Below are 18,019 nucleotides of genomic sequence, written 5' to 3'. Positions count from 1 at the left end.
CGTTAATTTACTTTGAAACCACGAAACCGGAAGTGATTTGTCACTTCGTTGAGGTTGCTAAATTCAGCAGCGTTGAGCCTAGTAGCGACCACGGTCGTCGCCATGCCAGCCATGGAGACTTCACACTCAAAGCCAAACGATGGGGATAAATATTCGGTGTTGTTGCCCACTTATAACGAAAGGGAAAACCTCCCTTTGATTGTGTGGCTTTTGGTGAAATATTTCGATGAAAGGTGAGTTCAGGAGAACCAGCAGCGCTGCTCTGTTAGGAGTCAAGTGCAAAACGACTCGGTGATGAGATGTCACTTAACGTAGCCTGGCCCCTCGTTTATATTCTTAGATGTTTTTACGTTGAGACTGATCTACGTATAAGTTGAATGCTAGGGTACATCGTTTTGCTTGATTCCTTTCTACCCAAGTGTCGCGGTGCTGTTGTTAACTTGTCTTTCCAGTGGTTACAAATACGAGATTATCGTCATTGACGACGGAAGCCCCGATGGGACATTGGAGGTGGCGGAACAGCTCCAAACAATATATGGCAAGGACAAAATTGTAAGGTCTTTTTGTGACATTGTCTTATTGTTTTACAGATATACATTTGACGCGTAGTATATTAACTTACTATTCGTTTTCTCGCTATTAAGCTTCTTCGGCCACGAGCAACGAAGTTAGGCCTGGGTGAGTTCAAAACTGGTTTGAAAATACAAAAAAAAAGTAAATCATAGAAAGTTACAGGTATTAATCGACACCTGTTCCCCCCGAAAAAAAAAATATATACCAAAGGCACCGCTTATATCCATGGCATGAAGCACGCTTCAGGAAATTTCATCTTGATAATGGATGCAGATCTCTCCCATCATGTGAGTGCAGTCTACTATGGCATTTAGGAAATGACAGTTCATAAAACGTGAATGTGCTTTTTCTTTTCTGTTTTTATTTCAGCCCAAATTCATCCAAGAATTCATTGCGTAAGTAGCCTTTTTTTCCCCCCTCAAATGTTAATGTGCTACAAATTGGTGGCTTGACTCACTGGTTTGATGTGCTCGTTATTTAATTGACTTGCATAGCAAATCAATTTTCCTTATTCATATTAATTTAAATGCCATTAATACATTCAAACCCTGCCCAAAGAGACCACGATTTTTTGTTTTAATTAAAAAAAAAAAGTATGCCCTATACAGCAATTACAATGCTCAAAATAAGCAGCTTCCCGTTGCAGTCTGCGAGTCGAAATTCACATTTTGCAAATATGTATGTATACATTTTTTTTAATCTGCGTGTGAGCATCTAGGCACGAGTTGTACCCTACATGCTATGTGTTAGCATTTTATCCACTCATGATTTTGAGGTCCCATTCCATGAGGTTAATTATAATTCAAAAGTTTCTTCCTGAATGTATTCTTTTTGCACACATCTAACATGCTAGATTATCAGTTCAGTTTCATTTGCACATGACAAACGCTGTTTTGTGTCTTTGCTCAGGAAGCAGAAGGAAGGCGATTACGATTTAGTGTCAGGTACTCGATACAGAGGCAACGGAGGTGTCTACGGGTGGGACCTGCGCAGGAAACTCATCAGGTAACAAAAGTGACCAGATGGGAACATGCACAGTGCACGAACAGTCCTGAGCTGTCATTTAATTTTCTCTTTTCTATCTCGCCCTCAGCCGGGGCGCCAACTTTCTGGCGCAAGTGCTGTTGAGGCCCGGTGCCTCAGATCTCACGGGAAGCTTCAGGTAAGCTTGAGTGTGTCCAAAATAAACTAGCTGGACAGTTTTTTAGGTGTATTTCAAATTAAATTTAATAGAAGAGCTGAATTAAAATGTCTGCCTTCACAGTGATAGTAATGCTTGGATTCATTTCACGCATTTATTTAAAAAATATGTACATCATGAGTTTTTACAGTAGCTTCCACTGTTATCATGAGAATTCTTCCTTATATTAAATGTAATCCCTCAAATAAATCTGTCACCGTCGATCAGCATTTCCAAATCTCCATTGATCTAAGGCTGTTTACATTTGTTTACAACAATCTCATGGCACATTGCCAAACAAAAATGTCCAAAAAATGGATACACAAGTTAATTGTGGATAGTATCTTCTGCTTTCTAGTGGATGAGAATTTACTTGTTCTGCCTGCCACTGTATGTCGCTGGCATAGATAGATAGATAGATAGATAGATAGATAGATAGATAGATATTCATTATTTTTTGGGGGAAATTGTATCATTTCCTGATGTTTACTCTGTGTGGACACCAGATTGTACAAGAAGAAAGTCCTTGAGAGTCTAATTGAGCGCTGCGTGTCCAAAGGTTACGTCTTTCAAATGGAGATGATTGTCCGAGCCAGACAGCTCAACTACACTGTTGGAGAGGTGAGTCATTCACATAAAACCAGGCCAGGGAAGCCTGTTTCAAAAATATAATTCAAATGTTTATTGTCATACAAACATGGGCAAAATTGCTGGTATTCACTTGGAACTGACTGTCAATGTTGAATCTTATTTATGAATTGATTTTAGGATTCATTATTCTATCCAATAATGGAGTAATCAGATTTGCACCAGTGCACAAGATTTGCTGGATGGATGAGTGGGTAACACTGCTGCCTTTGAACACAGGGACACTGGTTCAACTCCTAGTCATGAATGGTAAAATCCAAGTGGGTCCCTAGGCAAGATGTTATACACTGCACTGATTTCACAGCCACTAAAGTCTTCTGATTTATTTCATTGCTTGACTGCAGTGTCAACTTTCCACCAATAAAAGGTGTTAATAGACTGTGAAATGGTCATGAGTAGTTTGGCTCCAGTACAATGTAGATTGGAAATGTCTATGTGGATGCTGTAACATGGTGTCTTTGGGGCACAAACAATTGTGTTGGCCTATTTTTGTGGTCAAACGATTCGACTTAGTCAACCAGCCCCAAGACTGACAGTTAACAAAACAAAATTAATTCATAGTTTTCTAACTGTAATTAGAAAAATTAAGCATACAGAGAAAAGAACACTGCTATTGTGAGATATGGAGGAAGCTAGATTATGTTTTGGGGCTGCTTTGCTCTACCTGACACAGTGTGTCTTGAATCTGTGAAGGCTACAATGAAATCTCAAGACTACTGTATAATGGCATCGGGAGTGAAATGTGGTGCCTACTGTCAGAAAGCTATGCCACGGATCCGCAGCATCCTCGGTTTCCTTGGCCAGATTATTTACCTCCAGTTAGCAACAAATGTTAAAAATAAATAATTGGACAGCTCTTGAGACTAAAAAAGGGCAACAACACAACATGCCATCATGAATTAATCATGCTAACTATGTAGCAGCCGTGGTTTAGAACCTGAGTGAGGGGCAGAGCTTTAGTCAGAGAAAATGCAGGGATGGGCAGTTGAGAGGAGGGAAGTGAAGCTACATTCAAACTTTGCTAACAATTTGAAAACTCCCCCTTTTTAAGATAAAGGATTGATATAAAAAAGGGTAGATATAAAAAAATATTGCATTCTAAAAAAATGAAATGTATTAGTCATTCTAAATCTAAAAAAAACAGTTTTCCACCAATATTTTTATTCCACATTCACCAAAGGTAATGTTTGACCCACTATTTTTTGTTATAGTTTAGTTTTTTCTTGTTTTAATTAATTAAAAAAAAAAAAGTTTTTAGGATTAATGTTGGATCAACTTCTTATAAATTCTTATTAGAGTGTAAAGGATTTTTTTTTTGTACCCAGGTTTTTTTTTTTTTTTATGCCTGAAATTACACGAAAGGCTGTCCGACCCAAGGTGCATGCATAATTGTCAACAAATGGTTGCATTCTGAAATCACTGCAAATAACAGACAACCTTTTTTTTTTTTTACTACATTGAGAAATATGGTCATTGACTTGATTTCCCTTTTAGGTTCCCATCTCCTTCGTGGATCGAGTCTACGGCGAGTCCAAACTGGGAGGGAATGAAATTGTGTCATATGCGAAAGGCCTGCTCACGCTTTTCGTCACTACATGATGACTTCATATATGCAATACTGTACATCAGTGGCCTGTGAGAGCCATACATTGAGGACTTTATACAATTTGAATTGCCCCTGATATGATTGTTTCCCCAGTTTTGGTTTAAGCAGTGACAGCAAATGATGAGAGGACCCCCAATAGAAGTGGATAGCTTAAATATGGCGGCTATTTTGTGTTGTACATTCCCATCCTCCTCCTCCTCAATGGACTTTGCACAATGTGTCTACGCTGTCTCATTGTTCCTGAGGCACACAACTTTAGACAAAAGTAATGTTGGATGTCAGATCAGATGCGCTATCAACGATTTGAGAAAAACACCAATTATGTTCAATGACAATGTTTTAGAAATACAAGAATTCTTCTAAGGCACTAGCAAGTTGTGTTTGAGTCTAATTGTGCCAGATGTGATGATTCCCAGATGGCAGGGAGTACTTTGTTTTCCTGATATATTACCTTTTTTAATCAATAATGGGTTTTTTTTTGTGTGTTTTTTTTTTTCTTTTTTTTTTTAAACACAGTATACTTACTGTTATGTTCTCTTATGTGGGAAAGGAGAGCCACTGTTGCCAACATACATTTCACCTATTTAGTGAAAGCCGGGCAAACAGTAAAACATATACAGCAGATTCTGTCAGTCACAGCACACTTCCAGACACTCATATGCACGCTCGTCCATGTCGCGTGCTACCCTAACAGGCCCCGCCTCTTAACCCTTGTGTGGTGTTTGTATTTTTGTTACTCAGCCAGTGTTGATGGGTCTGGTGGACCCGCTAGAGTATTGGGGTTTCAAAACAACACAATCAAATCATTCTGTTAAAATACTCATCAGATATTTACTACATCCCAATTGCAAGTCATATGAGTCACAAACATTTGCCCTTTACCTTTGATGGATCAAATGTATGAATTAATGTGCCACTTGTTTTTTAAGAATAAAATGTAATTAAAAATATTAAAATCCCATAACACTGTGTTATCACCATGAAGAGAAGGTTTCAGGTAAACCTTGTGTCCTTTTTCTTGATGAAATCTGAACGTGGGTCCCACAGACTCAAACACCATACAAGGGTTAAAAGTAAATGCACATATTTTCAAGACATTTAATCTTGCATTTTTTGGGGGGTTCAGTTACAATGTGTTTAAAAAGTATGTTTTGATAAGTTTAAGTGAGTTTAACTGATTCACTGCCAGTCATTTTTAGACCTTCTTTTACCCTAATGTTTGAAAAAAAATATATACGGTATAAATAAATTCCTGGGATGGAATGGCTGCACTGTGAAAAGACAAATTCGTCAATGTCAGTGAATGAGTTAAAACATGCGCAAGGTGTTTTCTATGGTCTCTTGGATTTTCACTTATTGCTTGTGTGTCTGGAACATATCCCTGAAAAAAAATAATAGGTATATTTTTACAACATATGTAAACATTAAAATTCACATTTTCCTATCTCCCGTTTAACCCCGTGATCTTGTTCGATTTTACTCCCCTTATCTTGTTTGGTTTTTTTTTTCTGATTTTACTGCGTAAAATGTTAATTTGACATTAGTTCTTTTCCATCCATTTATTTTCTATGTCACGTGTCCTCAATGGGGCTAAGGGTGAGCTGGTGCCTATCACAGCTGACTTTGGACAAGAGGTGGGATAGGCCCTGGACCCCTTGACTGGTTACCAGCCAATCACAAGGCAAAGACAACAATTCACACTCACATTCAAATCTAAGGCCAATTTACTCATTCTATAGTTATTTATTCAATTAAGTTAACATGCATGCTTTTGGCGTGTTGGAGGAAACCCATGCAAGCGCAAGGAGAACTTGCAACCTCCGCACATGAGGGCAAGAGCCTGGATTACACAATACAATACACAGTAATACAACTTTCTTTATACAGCGAATTTCACAACAGCTGCATCTGTAACAAAGCACTTTAAATACAACACAAAACAATACAACCAGGACAGTGAAAACAGTAAATTCAAACACAAATTAATGATACTAACACAAATACAGTAGACACCAGAAAACAACCCCAGAACTTTGAAGAGGATATGCTCCATTCAGTCTTAGTTATTATGTTATTATTATGTATTAGTGTATAATATCCCGGGTTATGATTTCACTGCACAATGTGCAGATTGTAAAGCAACTTTAAAAATGGCCCAAATAGAGCCGAAGGGAACAATTTACTGTGAAAATTATGGTGTTGATACATTTAACGAGTTGAAAAAATCCTACTCTTGGGAAGTTTCATCGCATCTACAATAACATAGCTCAAATGGTTAAAAAAAAAAGGACGCTAGGTAGGCATGTGTCCAACTTAGATCCCAGTAAACACTCCACTAATGAATACATTATGTGATTGTTTGTTGGATTGATCGATTGATTCATTCATATATTTATTCACCTGTACTATATAATTACATACGATTTTAATTTTTTTTTAATGAGTGAAAATGAGTGATTGCTTGTAAAATGTGTTTTTATTATGACAGCGGTTGCCGCGGAGATTTCGTAGCCTTGGTGCGCATGCGTAATTCAGAAGCCACCCCATCGATGAGGACGCCCGCTGTCGGCCAAAATGGAGTAACTGCAGTGCAGCTCGCTTGTTTGTTTTTAAAAGCCCCATATGGCCAACGGTTTGAACTCAAACAAATACGGGAGCAGTGTCACGTCAACAAACTTAATGAAGAATAAGTGTTCACGTGGGGAAAACGTCGACTTTTAAATCGCCGCGCGCGAGAGGCAGTTTGACCACTGTATGCTAATCAGACAACTACGTCACGTCCGCTCTTTTATTTGCGCCATTTTGGATGGGGGCACTTTCTCGGTTGGATGTGTATTGTCTGTCAAGAGAAGAATGGGGCAAGGAAGCGTGTCGTTATTAACATAGGCACGCTTTCCCGAGCTTAGTAGACATGATAAGAGATTTCTTTTTCGTTTCCTTCAACATGTGTCAGCCATCGCGGAGCTTTAATTTGTTACATGAGGCAAGGAGCGTGTGTGTTCCTGTTTGCTAAGCAGAAGAAGAAGGAGGAGGAGGAGGAGAGCCCGTGTCGGCGAGGGAGACCAACGGCGGGGGAGACTGACTGACTCGACTCTCTCCTCCTACTTCAGAACTCACCTGTACGGATATCGGCGACCGAGCAGGGGGGAGTAGTGGAAGGGTCGTACCATCGCTTCGGTCGTCCCCGCCGGGGTGACGCTCTCCACTCAAAACGCCAGGCGCGGACGTAAGAGCAGGTAAACTTGTCACGATGACATAGTTTGTCGTTAGCTGCAAATGTCACCCGGCTATGATGCAGGAAATGGAAACATGTATTTATTGTTTGTAAATGATGGCGTAACAGCGAGAGAAACATGATTTGTCATCAGAAGTCTTAGGAAGGAAGAGCCCTTTATCGGACAAGCAATGCAAACTAGCTGTCGTCTCCGATCGAGACCCTTGTTGTGGGTTAGCTTAGCATGCTAAGCTAGTCTAGCCAGCGCTCTGCTCGGGCACTCTTTGTCAAACAGTAGCAGCTTTCCTGTTCTGTCACTCAGATAAGGTGCTGGAGTGGGCATGTCACATTTCCAATCTGGTGTAAAATACACGACGGGAGAAACGTTAAGGGCGAAAATGGGCTCTGTTTGTTTACCGGACACCGTTTCCATCTCTTGTTTTTTCTTTTATTTTTTTTTGGGGGGGGGGGGGGTCGGGGGGGGTAGGGGGTCGCGATGATGCATGTTAACTGGTTTCCAGGTGACACTTAAATCCTCATGTTTTGGAAACACAAAATGGGGGGGACGCTGTCAGTGTCATCCGAATTTCGCCCTTTTTCTGAATATTAAAGCTGAGCACTGGTGTCAACTGGCTTCATCTGAACATCCCAAACTTTGAAAGGTGGGCGTGTGGGGGCATGATGTCACATACAATTTGAGGGTGTAGACTAGATTCCGGGGTTCATGTCCCGTTTGGTGGACCATCAGGGTTTTTGTAGGCCCTCATGTTGGGTATCCATCGAGGTGTTTTTCTTCCACTCTCCTCTCTCTCACTCCCTCCCTTTCCTCCCACTCAGCCATGGCTTCTCCCTCTTTCTCTCTTGCTCCCTCTCTACTGTTCTTCCTCCCAGCCAGCCCCCCTCCCCCTGGTTTCTCTCACCCGTTTCCATTTTCTCCCTCTGCTTCTGCTCACCCTCTCTCCCCCACCCTCCACCATTCCCTTTGAGCCAGTCTGTCCAACCTCCCCCATCCCATCCCCCCCTGCTTCCGTCGTTCGCTCGTTCCCTCCCTCCTCATCCTCTCAGCAACCCACCCTTTCTCACCCCTCATAGCCCATCCTCTTCCACACCCTCCCTCCCTCTTCTCCCTCTTCTGATTACTCCTTCTCTCCCTCCACTGCAGACATATTGTAGAGGCTGCCGCTGACTCAATAGGAGGCGCCATTCTGTGATGGTGTTGGGAGGCAGAGAGAGAAGGGGACGGAGAGCAGGCAGAGGAAAAGTCAGGCATTATATAATGGTGCTCCTCGCTAGCGCCATCTACGTGTAATGGTAGTAGATAGCAAAATAAAGCCTGGTTCACACGGCAGGATAATTGGCCCAAATTTAGCCACGTATCTCCCCTCCCAACAATTGTAGGTCGGGACCGACTCTCGTGATGGATCCAAAAATAATCAGATCAAATAATCCTGCCGTGTGTGGTGTGCTCGGCCTGATCTCGGCAGCTCGGAAGGACGTCCGACCTCAAATCGGGGATATTCAACATGTTGGATTGTTTTGGCCCGACTTTGCACCGTGTGCGCTGTGCTCCGAGGACAAACCAGCACGCAGCCGGTTGACAGTGACGTACAGCCAATCAGAAAGCGAGGTGACGGGGAGGCGAAGAAGCGCGGTGGGAATCCAAAATGAAAACTGTCATACTGCAACGGAGACCAACGTCTTTCCTTTTTGTGTTACTTTTTCTCACCAAAAATTCGCAATCTAGCGCCACCATCAAGACAAGACCTGAGACCCCTTCTGCCTTTTCAACCACCATGTTTGTTCACTCCGAAGTCTCGTTTAATCTCGAAGGGTTTTGCAAGATTTTCCGTTAGACGTGAGAATATCTGTGAATGAATGTGGTCCATGCAATTAGTCTTCCACAAACGAATATACGGACTAGCCAAGCCATGTTGTTTGACGGCTCTTTGTAAGGATCCTGTGTTTTGACCAAAGGACAGGAAGCACTTATTTTCACATAATCTCCAAAGAAATATATCATTCAGTTATTTTTGTGGAAGTGGATGCAAGTTCATGTTGGGGAAAAAAAAGTTTCAAAGCTTGTGTGGTATCAGGAGAAATAAAACAAATCCCAGAAGGAAAAACAAAACAAGCCGCAAAACTTGTTTTGACTAATGTCTTCGTCATTTGCTGCTCCAAAAGCAAAGGGGAAGGAAATTAAGTACAATTTGGAAACTGGATTTTTATGATAAAATCCAATAGAGATTTTATTTTACGGCCAGTCCTCCTTCAATATGATTGTTTCTACATTTGAGACAAGTGGCTAGCACATCCGCCGCACATTTCTGAGGTTGGGGTTTGGAATCTTGGTTCTGGCCTCCTCTTTGTAGTTTGCACTTGTGCAGGTTTTCTCAGAAATTCCCAAAACATACATGTTGGCTTCATTGACCATTCTAAATTGTCCGTAGGTGTAAGTTTGAAGGATTGTTTGTCTACGTGTGCCCTGTGATTGACTGCCAATCAGTCCAGTTACCACACCCCTCGTACGAAATCAGCTGGTATAGGCTTGCGCTCGCTTGTGATCCTGAACAGGAAACATGTAAATGGTGACAAATGAATGAATGAATGGATGGATGGATGGAGGTAAAAGTTTGGCTCAAATAATGTCTTATCACCTTTTGCCATTATAGACACAGTTTGTAAACAAAGATGATGTAATCAGGATGCACATGCATTGTTGGCGCATACGTTAATATGTAAACAAGCCGACAACTTTCTGATCCTTGGGATTACAGAGTGGGAAGAAGATGTGACAAAGTGGCCCGATGCTCATCTTTATTTAGTGGAGAAACCTCGTGTTTATACGAGAAAAAACTGTGGGCCCTGCATGGGCTATCGTCAACAGAAAGGAGAACTATAAACTCACAGCTAACTCTTACTTGCATGGCAGGGTGAGTAACGTAGCCAGCTTGTCTGCTAGTTTGTTTTATTGCTTGTTATAATATTTAAACCATTAAGCCCTAAAGCGCATATACGACGCGACTGTAACATCACCCTCTCAAAAGTCAAATTTCCCCAGAAATTCAACACCTACAAAATAATTGATATCTCCGCCCCTGTAGCAGATGGAAACATAATTCCAAAAGAACTTGAGAGCTTCGACATGTGGCTTTCATACAGGTCCAAGTTTATTATTATTTACTGTTTCAATCGAGGATGTAAAAATAGTGTCAGTGCAAGAGAAGCACTATTTTTTTTTTTTTTTTTTTAAATCGAGTGATAATTACCATCCTCTATTCTGTCAATATTGTCATTGTCTACAAACATATATCTTAACTATATATCACGTTCGACTGGTTCAAAGTCCACAAGCGCGTCACACTCGCCGACGGACGGCCGTTTCAAATTGGAGGCGGACCAGCCTATAGACAGGAACTATTTCAATCTCTCCCTGCTGTAACACACCTGTTTAAAATGATCAGCTCATCAGCAAGCTCTTGAGAAGCCTGATAACGATCCTGATCATTTTAAGATTGAAAACCTGCAGGACAGGTGCCCTCGAGGACCGGAGTTGACCTGCCTTAAACCAACTACCTTGGGACCCACATTTTCCTTTTATTGCAAAGTCTTGATCTACTTTTGTAGACGTTAATAATGAAAGCCATATTTTGTTGGAAAATAACCTCTGAAAACACACATAAAGTATATTATATTTTCAAACACGATTTTCGATGAGTTTGATGTACTGCAAAAGCATATTGCTCCCCTTGACGTTCTTCAGCCAGCGACTCAGCCACACTGTCCTTGTTTACAAAGAGAACTAGTGGCTAAAGCGTGAGGCAGCTCCACTTCCTGTCGCTTACCTAATATGATCCGTGTGGGAGCTTGGTAATTGTCTGCAAGTGAGTGTAAATGGTTGTGGTGTATGTGTGTGTGTGTGTGTGTGTGTGTGTGTGTTTTCTTCTTTGTCAATGAAGTCCAGCAATGTTTATCTTTTTGAACCAGGCCACCAGAATGTTTCAGCTCCCCGTCAACAATCTGGGCAGTCTACGCAAAGCTCGGAAAAATGTCAAGAGGGCCCTGGGAGATATCGGCTTGGAGTACTGCAGAGATCACCTAGAGGTGAGCATGTGGACATTTGAGTCTTTTATTTACTTCTGCTCTGGAGTGACGTGGAATACTAGACCTAAAAAGTAATACTGTATAAACTGGTGTGATGTTTCCATAGCCTTACAAGCATTATTTCATGCGAATATTTAGGGTTAGTTCTCATTCAGCCCATGTTGGCTAAATAATGAGGATCATTAAGGAGTAAAGTAGCTTGTCCATGCTCTCTGTAGGAAACGCACGTTCAGCACCAGGGGGCCTAGCCCAGTGGTGGACTGCACACAATAACGCTGCTAGATCACGAAATTGCTTTTATATTATCAGCTTTAATATTATGTAATAATCTCTGACCCACTCCTGACCTTTGTACATCTTATTCTCCGTTTATGACGGTACCGACGTACAAAGATTCGAGGTTACGACCGGGGTGCAATGAACTAGTATGAACAGTGGTCATAATGTGGTAGGGCCATAGGAAAAATAATAATCACAATTATTTTTGATTGATATTGATATTACAATTAATAAACACGATTATTCATTGATTTCAACGCTTAGCATTTATTCAGCTACCAAAACTCTTTAAAAAAACTTTTAAATCTTCATTGCTAAAAGGAACAACCAGAAAATAAATTAGTTACAAGTAAAATAAACATATTGTGGCTGTCCTGTGAAAAACCTGTATCTCCAATTAGTTTTGTTTTTTTTCCCCACATTAATAGAAGGTCTGTAATGCGGAAACATCCTTAACGTAAAACATTTTTAAAAATGAAAAAAATGGACATTCACAGGACAGTGACAAAATATTAAAAATAATAGCAATGGAAAACTCTAAAAACACTAAATAAATACCCGCGTTCCTGCTGTGCATGATTTGACCAGTGTGGTGCGATGCATGTATGGGGATTAGGGCTGCCAAGATTAGTTGACTAATCAGGACATTAACGATCAAAATCGCAACAGTTAATTTTAATATTCAACGGGGGACGTTTATTTATATATTTATTTATTTGGTGAATATTTTTTGTCTTGAAACCGCCTTGTCTCGTGCTTCTCCCGCTGGCCCTTTGCCTGTCTGCAACATACATGCGCAGTAGTGGTAATCCGGGTCATCTCTGATGTAAACAGAAGCATTCGTGTTGGCAACAGAGTCTGAAAGTTACATCGCATTTCACCAAATATACTCAATACAATGCAGACCCGCCTTTCATGGTAGCACAACGGAGATGCCCGATTTAAAAAAAAAAAAAAAAAAAAAAAAAAAAAAAAAAGTTTTGGCTTATTCCTGATTTCATTTCTGAGATAGGCACAGTCATGTCTGGAAGCTAGCTGTCATTAGCACACACAGGTTACCGTGTGCGTCTGAGGGAACACCGCACACATGTCCTCTTGTGGAACGCTAACATATTGTAGCGTATACTGTGGATTATGGCGGCATTAGTCAGCGATCTCACTTTTGTTAAAAACCAAAAGCAGGAGGAGCTCTCTTTCTTTCTCTCTCTCTCTTTCTTTCTCTCTTCCTCTCCCTCTCGCTCTCTCTCTCGCTCGCTCACTCACTCACTCACTCACTCACTCTCTCACACACTCTCTCACTTTCTCACTCTCTCTCACTCTCTCTCACAGGGTGAAGTGTTCATGAACTGGGAAATATCAGCACTCAAAGTACCGTAACACAAAAATTATTTGTCACTCATAGGCATCACATAATAAAACCCATAACTAGGTTTGTTTTAATATACTATAGGCAGTCCTAGAATTACGACGTACGCGACCTACGACGTTTTGACTTTACGACGTCATGACTCAAACGGATGTCATTTCCGCTTGTTACTTTCAACTGTTAATAAAGCACTTGATATTCATGTCATTCATCACATGAATGAAGCAGCCGGTTTCCTCCTCGCTCCAAAAGTGTGCTTTTGTGCTGCGTCTCTGAGCTTGTTTACCTCTGCTTGTGTATTTGCGATGGGTTTTGCGCCAAACAACGCACTTCCGCATGCAAGCACTTCCTGTACTACAAAGACCAGCATTTCTTGCGGTTGAGCAATGAGCATGTGCAGAGTGTCTCGATCACGTCTGTTTGCGCGCCGGCAGTATCTTTGCCTTTTTCGCCCTCCTCTCCTCTTTCTCCATCCACTTCTCAGAAGTAATGCCAAGCACAGCATCTTATGCTTTTTATTTTCATGTATTTTAATGTATTTTTCGCTTTTCTATGTAATATATGTATAAACCCATAAAGGTACAACATGTGGACAGTGATGTCTTTTAAAAGATGAATGCAAAGGTGGTCGTCAAAACAGATCATCATGACATTTCCTAAAAAGCAAGCAGATGTTAAAGCTTGACATGGTCTTGAGCAGCACTGAAAAACAAGTGAAAAATGTCTTGTTTCTATGCGCAGGACTTTAAAGCCTACACCCCCCCAGAGGTGTATATAAAACACACTTCTTGGGAAGATGTGTGCATGTGGGAGCCATCGCATACCAAAGTCCAGGTGTGTAGCTATTTAGTGGTTGTCACCAAAGCATAAAAATGTCTAATATTGTTTGTAAAATAAACTGTATTTCTCTCAGGACTACAGATCCAAACCTTTCTGCTGCTCCGGCTGCCTCTTCTCATCCAAATACTTTTCAGCGTACAAGAGCCACTTCCGCAATGTCCACAGCGAAGACTTTGAGAACAACATCCTGCTTAACTGCCCCTACTGCACATACAACGGGAACAAAAAGAGCTTGGAGACGCACATCAAACTTTTCCACATGCCCAGCAACAACACCATGCGCCAGGGTCCCGGCGCTATGCTGGGCGGCGCCAGTGGTCACATGATGAAGGATGGCCTCCTAAAGAGGCCGGGGGACAGCATCGAACAGGCCGTGTACTACTGTAAGAAGTGCACCTACCGGGACCCGTTGTACAATGTGGTGCGAAAGCACATCTACAGGGAACACTTCCAGCAGGTGGCTCAGCCTTTCATTGCAAAACCAGGAGAGAAGGCAAACACTCCAAATGGCGGAGCCACCGCCAAAGCGGAGGGTATCAATGCGCACAGTACCACTAGCCATCAGATCCATTGCAAGAAGTGTCTATTTGTCCCCAGGACGTATGAGGCGCTTGTTCAACACGTCATCGAGGACCACGAGAGGATCGGCTACCAGGTGACTGCCATGATTGGCCACACCAGCGTGATCATCCCCCGCCCTAAACCCATTCTACTGATGCCCCCGAAAACTCACGGAGACAAGACCATCATCGGGATGGGCCCGAAGGGAGCCGTCATGGCCACCACTAGGCCGTCGGCCTCTCAGCAGATGTCCCGGGTTGCCGGCGTATCAAAGCCGAGCTTCGGTTCTCAAAGTCTCCTCACTGGGAATAAACACGAGTCAATAGGCTTAAAGTCAGGGACCAACCAGCTCTTCTGTTTCGCAGGCCAACAGGCGAAGGCCACCTTACCGGGGAACACCCTGGTTTCTCTACAGCCGCACTTGGCAAAACATCACTTTTCCGGAGGCAGCCTGCGGAGCCCGGTGGTGGTCAGCGCCACGTCCTCCCTCAAGTCCAACCCCCTGGGCTCGCGGGTCCAGGCGGCAGCCACCACCTTTGCATCGATCACGGCCAAGAAAAGTGGCTCCTCTGTCCTGAGTGCGTCTTACACCCAGAAGTGGAAAATTTGCACCATTTGCAACGAGCTCTTCCCAGAGAATGTGTACAGCGCTCACTTTGAGAAAGAGCATAAAGCCGAGAAGGTTCCCGCCGTGGCCAACTACATCATGAAGATTCACAACTTCACCAGCAAGTGTCTCTACTGCAACCGCTATCTCCCCAGTGACACTTTGTTAAACCACATGCTCATACACGGCCTGTCCTGCCCGCACTGCCGCGCCACCTTCAACGACGTGGAGAAGATGGTGGCTCACATGCGTCTGTCGCACACGAACGAGCCGGCGGGCCCTCGCACCGACTCCCCGCTGACGTTCGATCTCACCCTGCAGCAGGGCAACCCAAAGAACGTTCAGTTGATTGTGACTACCTACAACATGAAAGATGCGCCAGAGGAGTCCGTGGCCTTTCATGCCCATAACAACACCCCCGTGTCGCCCTCCCTGTCCACCTCCCTGCTGTCGGCCAAGAGGTTATTGTCTCACCAGCCGCCTAAAATACACTGCGGTGTACCTGACAGTGGGCCTGTCAAGAATGTCCCACAAACGTCTGTACCGTACAAGAAGGATGTGGGCAAGACCCTATGTCCGCTCTGCTTCTCCATCCTCAAGGGTCCCATCTCGGACTCGCTGGCCCACCATTTAAGGGACAAGCACCAAGTCATTCAGACTGTCCACCCGGTCGAGAAGAAACTGACCTACAAGTGTATTCACTGTCTTGGCGTGTACACAAGTAACATGACTGCCTCGACCATCACCTTACACTTGGTGCACTGTCGAGGCGTAGGGAAGTCCCACAACGGGCAGGATAAGTCCGCTCACGCCTCCCGAATCAGCCAGGGCCAGGGCAGTGCCGTGAAACGAACTGCCTTGGAAAGCACCGATACTAGTGTGCCAAAAAGGAAGCGGCGAGGACCTCCCGGGGAGAGAGCACACCCGAGAGATATGAATGGTTCGTTCGATGAGAACCCAGATGAGCCCGTTGCTCTTGCGCTAGACCCCAAAGGACTTGAAAACGAGTCATACGAATCGAGAAAGGCGTTTCTCACTCGCTATTTCAATCGAGCGCCGTACGCCACGCAGCGAGAGGTGGAGAAGCTGGCGGCCGGTCTGTGGCTGTGGAAATCGGACATCTCCAGCCACTTTGTCAACACGCGCAGGAAATGCACGCAGGAATGCGAAAGCCACAACCCCGGCGTCTTACTCGGATTCAGCATGCATGAGGTTGGCAAAGTGAGCCACGGGCTGGCGTTGGATGCGGTCGGCGGCACGTGCCAGAGCCAACCGAGCCGAAGGCGCACATCCAATACGCGCTTGGGCTTGTCGGAACGAGCCCGCCAAAGGCGCAAAGAGTCCGCCGCTGCAAATGGCGGCGCCGGGATCGTCAAGGCTTTTACCCCCCAACTGAACATCGCCAGAGACCAAACCGAGACAATCAACAGCGTCCCGCTGCACAAATCACCCGCGGACCCCACCGAGCCCATCGCCATCGACTCCGACAGCGACGAGGACGTCCAGCGGGAGACGTCCCGAGCACTCTGTCAACCTCCAGGATCAGAAGAGAGAATGGCGCTCACGCCGGGGCCCAGGGTTGCATCAGACCTACAAGACGTGTTCGAGGACGATGACGAGGACGATGACGAGGAGGAGGATGACGACGACGAGGACGACGAGGATGAAGGGGTGCACTTTGAGAACGGCTTTGGACCCACCGAGGCAGCCAAAGGCAGGGATGCGCTGCCCATCATTATTCCTAAATTCGTACCCTCGTCCGCTCGGCGGGGTGGCGACGGAGCACAGCTGGGTAAGCAGCAGCAGGTCTGACTACTAACATGACGCTGGCCAAGGTTTTAAGACCTGCAGCCCCACACCAACAAATCTGCCTCACCTGGACCCAAGGATCACAAGAAGGAACTCCAAACAAGCCATTCAACGACATTACGATTGACTTGTCGGCACTGGACAATGTGCAAGGTTCAAAGAGTACAGCGTGAGGTTTTAGCAAATTAGGAGTATCAAGTATGGTGGCTTACTTCAAAACAAAAGGCTTTAGCATTGATTTGGCCACTGGATTTGTAAACATGACCAGATAATTTTTTTTTTTTTTTTTTTTTTTAACCCACATAGCTTTTCAGAGAAATTGTAAATTTGTACAGTCTTTGACACGTTTGGCCAGATGTTGCCGTACATCTCTTGGATATTTGCTATAATGTCTAAAGGTAGACATCAGTATGCTTCATGATAGGTGTCGCTTTGGTGGCTGGTCTTTTCTTATGTTAACTTTATTTTTTAAACAAAGTATTTTTTCTTTTGCAAAATAAGATATGAATAAATAATTCTGTTCATTTTATTTGTTTGGGACAGAGCTGTTCTCATTTGAGCAGATTACAGTATTTTTGCAGCTTTGTGCTCAATAGCCATGACTGCAGTCTACTTGCTGTTTTTTTAGCATACCTGTTATGTTTGCCCCTCCCGCACTCACACACACAACTGATAACTGGATGGTAACCATCACGGTTTTTAAAAAATATATATTTACCTCATGTTTCTTTAATTCATGTGTGTTTGTTTTACACAAGTTTATTTTCCACTTGCGCATTTAAGAATAAAGTGCTGTGAATGTTTCTCACAGAAATGTTGGCCAAACCAGCTTGATTTAAATTGATGGATAGATGTTTTTATGGTTATAATCTATACACGGCATTGATTTATTGAACGTGTCCGACAAACAGAACACTATTACACGAGCTTCTGAATATTATGTATTGTCACGCGATCACTTCGTACACATATTTGAAAATTGTTCAAACATACGAATGTTTCAGGACTCTCCAAAATGGTTAAACCCCACACATGATGTGGAAAAAAATCTGCAAGTGTGAGTGTGGTGTACTTGATGACCAACATAGCATACTACTCACATAATATCTCGCACGGACAATCACAATCTCCTCCTAAAACTCCCATCTTGTAATGTCAAGAGTGACCAGTGAGAGAGAATATGGTGCCACGGGGGCATCCAGACAGCTAGAAAATACAAAAGGAAATTTCAGTGT

General features: G+C 43.3%; 2 protein-coding genes across 3 annotated transcripts; both read left to right on the top strand.

The window, feature by feature from the left end:
• Window positions 1-40: 40 nt before the first annotated feature.
• On the top strand, window positions 41-4,377 carry dpm1 (dolichyl-phosphate mannosyltransferase subunit 1, catalytic). 2 transcript variants are annotated; one of them, XM_086026590.1, is made up of 9 exons: window positions 41-233; window positions 453-552; window positions 645-678; window positions 784-860; window positions 943-968; window positions 1,483-1,578; window positions 1,667-1,735; window positions 2,313-2,374; window positions 3,896-4,377. In XM_086026590.1, exons 1-9 carry the CDS (start codon window positions 103-105, stop codon window positions 3,949-3,951), a joined length of 651 nt encoding a protein of 216 aa, XP_085882716.1. In that variant the 5' UTR covers window positions 41-102; the 3' UTR covers window positions 3,952-4,377. The 2 variants fall into 2 exon arrangements, with proteins under 2 accessions (XP_085882716.1, XP_085882725.1); XM_086026599.1 differs by having other exon boundaries at window positions 54-233; window positions 2,260-2,374.
• Window positions 4,378-6,616: 2,239 nt separating this feature from the next.
• adnpb (activity-dependent neuroprotector homeobox b) lies at window positions 6,617-17,609 on the top strand. Its single transcript, XM_086026579.1, has 4 exons — window positions 6,617-7,243; window positions 11,206-11,322; window positions 13,709-13,801; window positions 13,881-17,609. Exons 2-4 carry the CDS (start codon window positions 11,215-11,217, stop codon window positions 16,785-16,787), a joined length of 3,108 nt encoding a protein of 1,035 aa, XP_085882705.1. The 5' UTR covers window positions 6,617-7,243; window positions 11,206-11,214; the 3' UTR covers window positions 16,788-17,609.
• The last annotated feature ends 410 nt before the right edge of the window (window positions 17,610-18,019 follow it).

The sequence above is a fragment of the Filicampus tigris genome, chromosome 1 (genome assembly GCF_054856515.1).
Source record: "Filicampus tigris isolate MCC_2025a chromosome 1, RoL_Ftig_1.0, whole genome shotgun sequence".
Taxonomy (NCBI): domain Eukaryota; kingdom Metazoa; phylum Chordata; class Actinopteri; order Syngnathiformes; family Syngnathidae; genus Filicampus; species Filicampus tigris.
The sequence above is the reverse complement of the archived record's forward strand: the minus strand, read 5'-3'. Positions and strand labels throughout refer to the sequence as shown.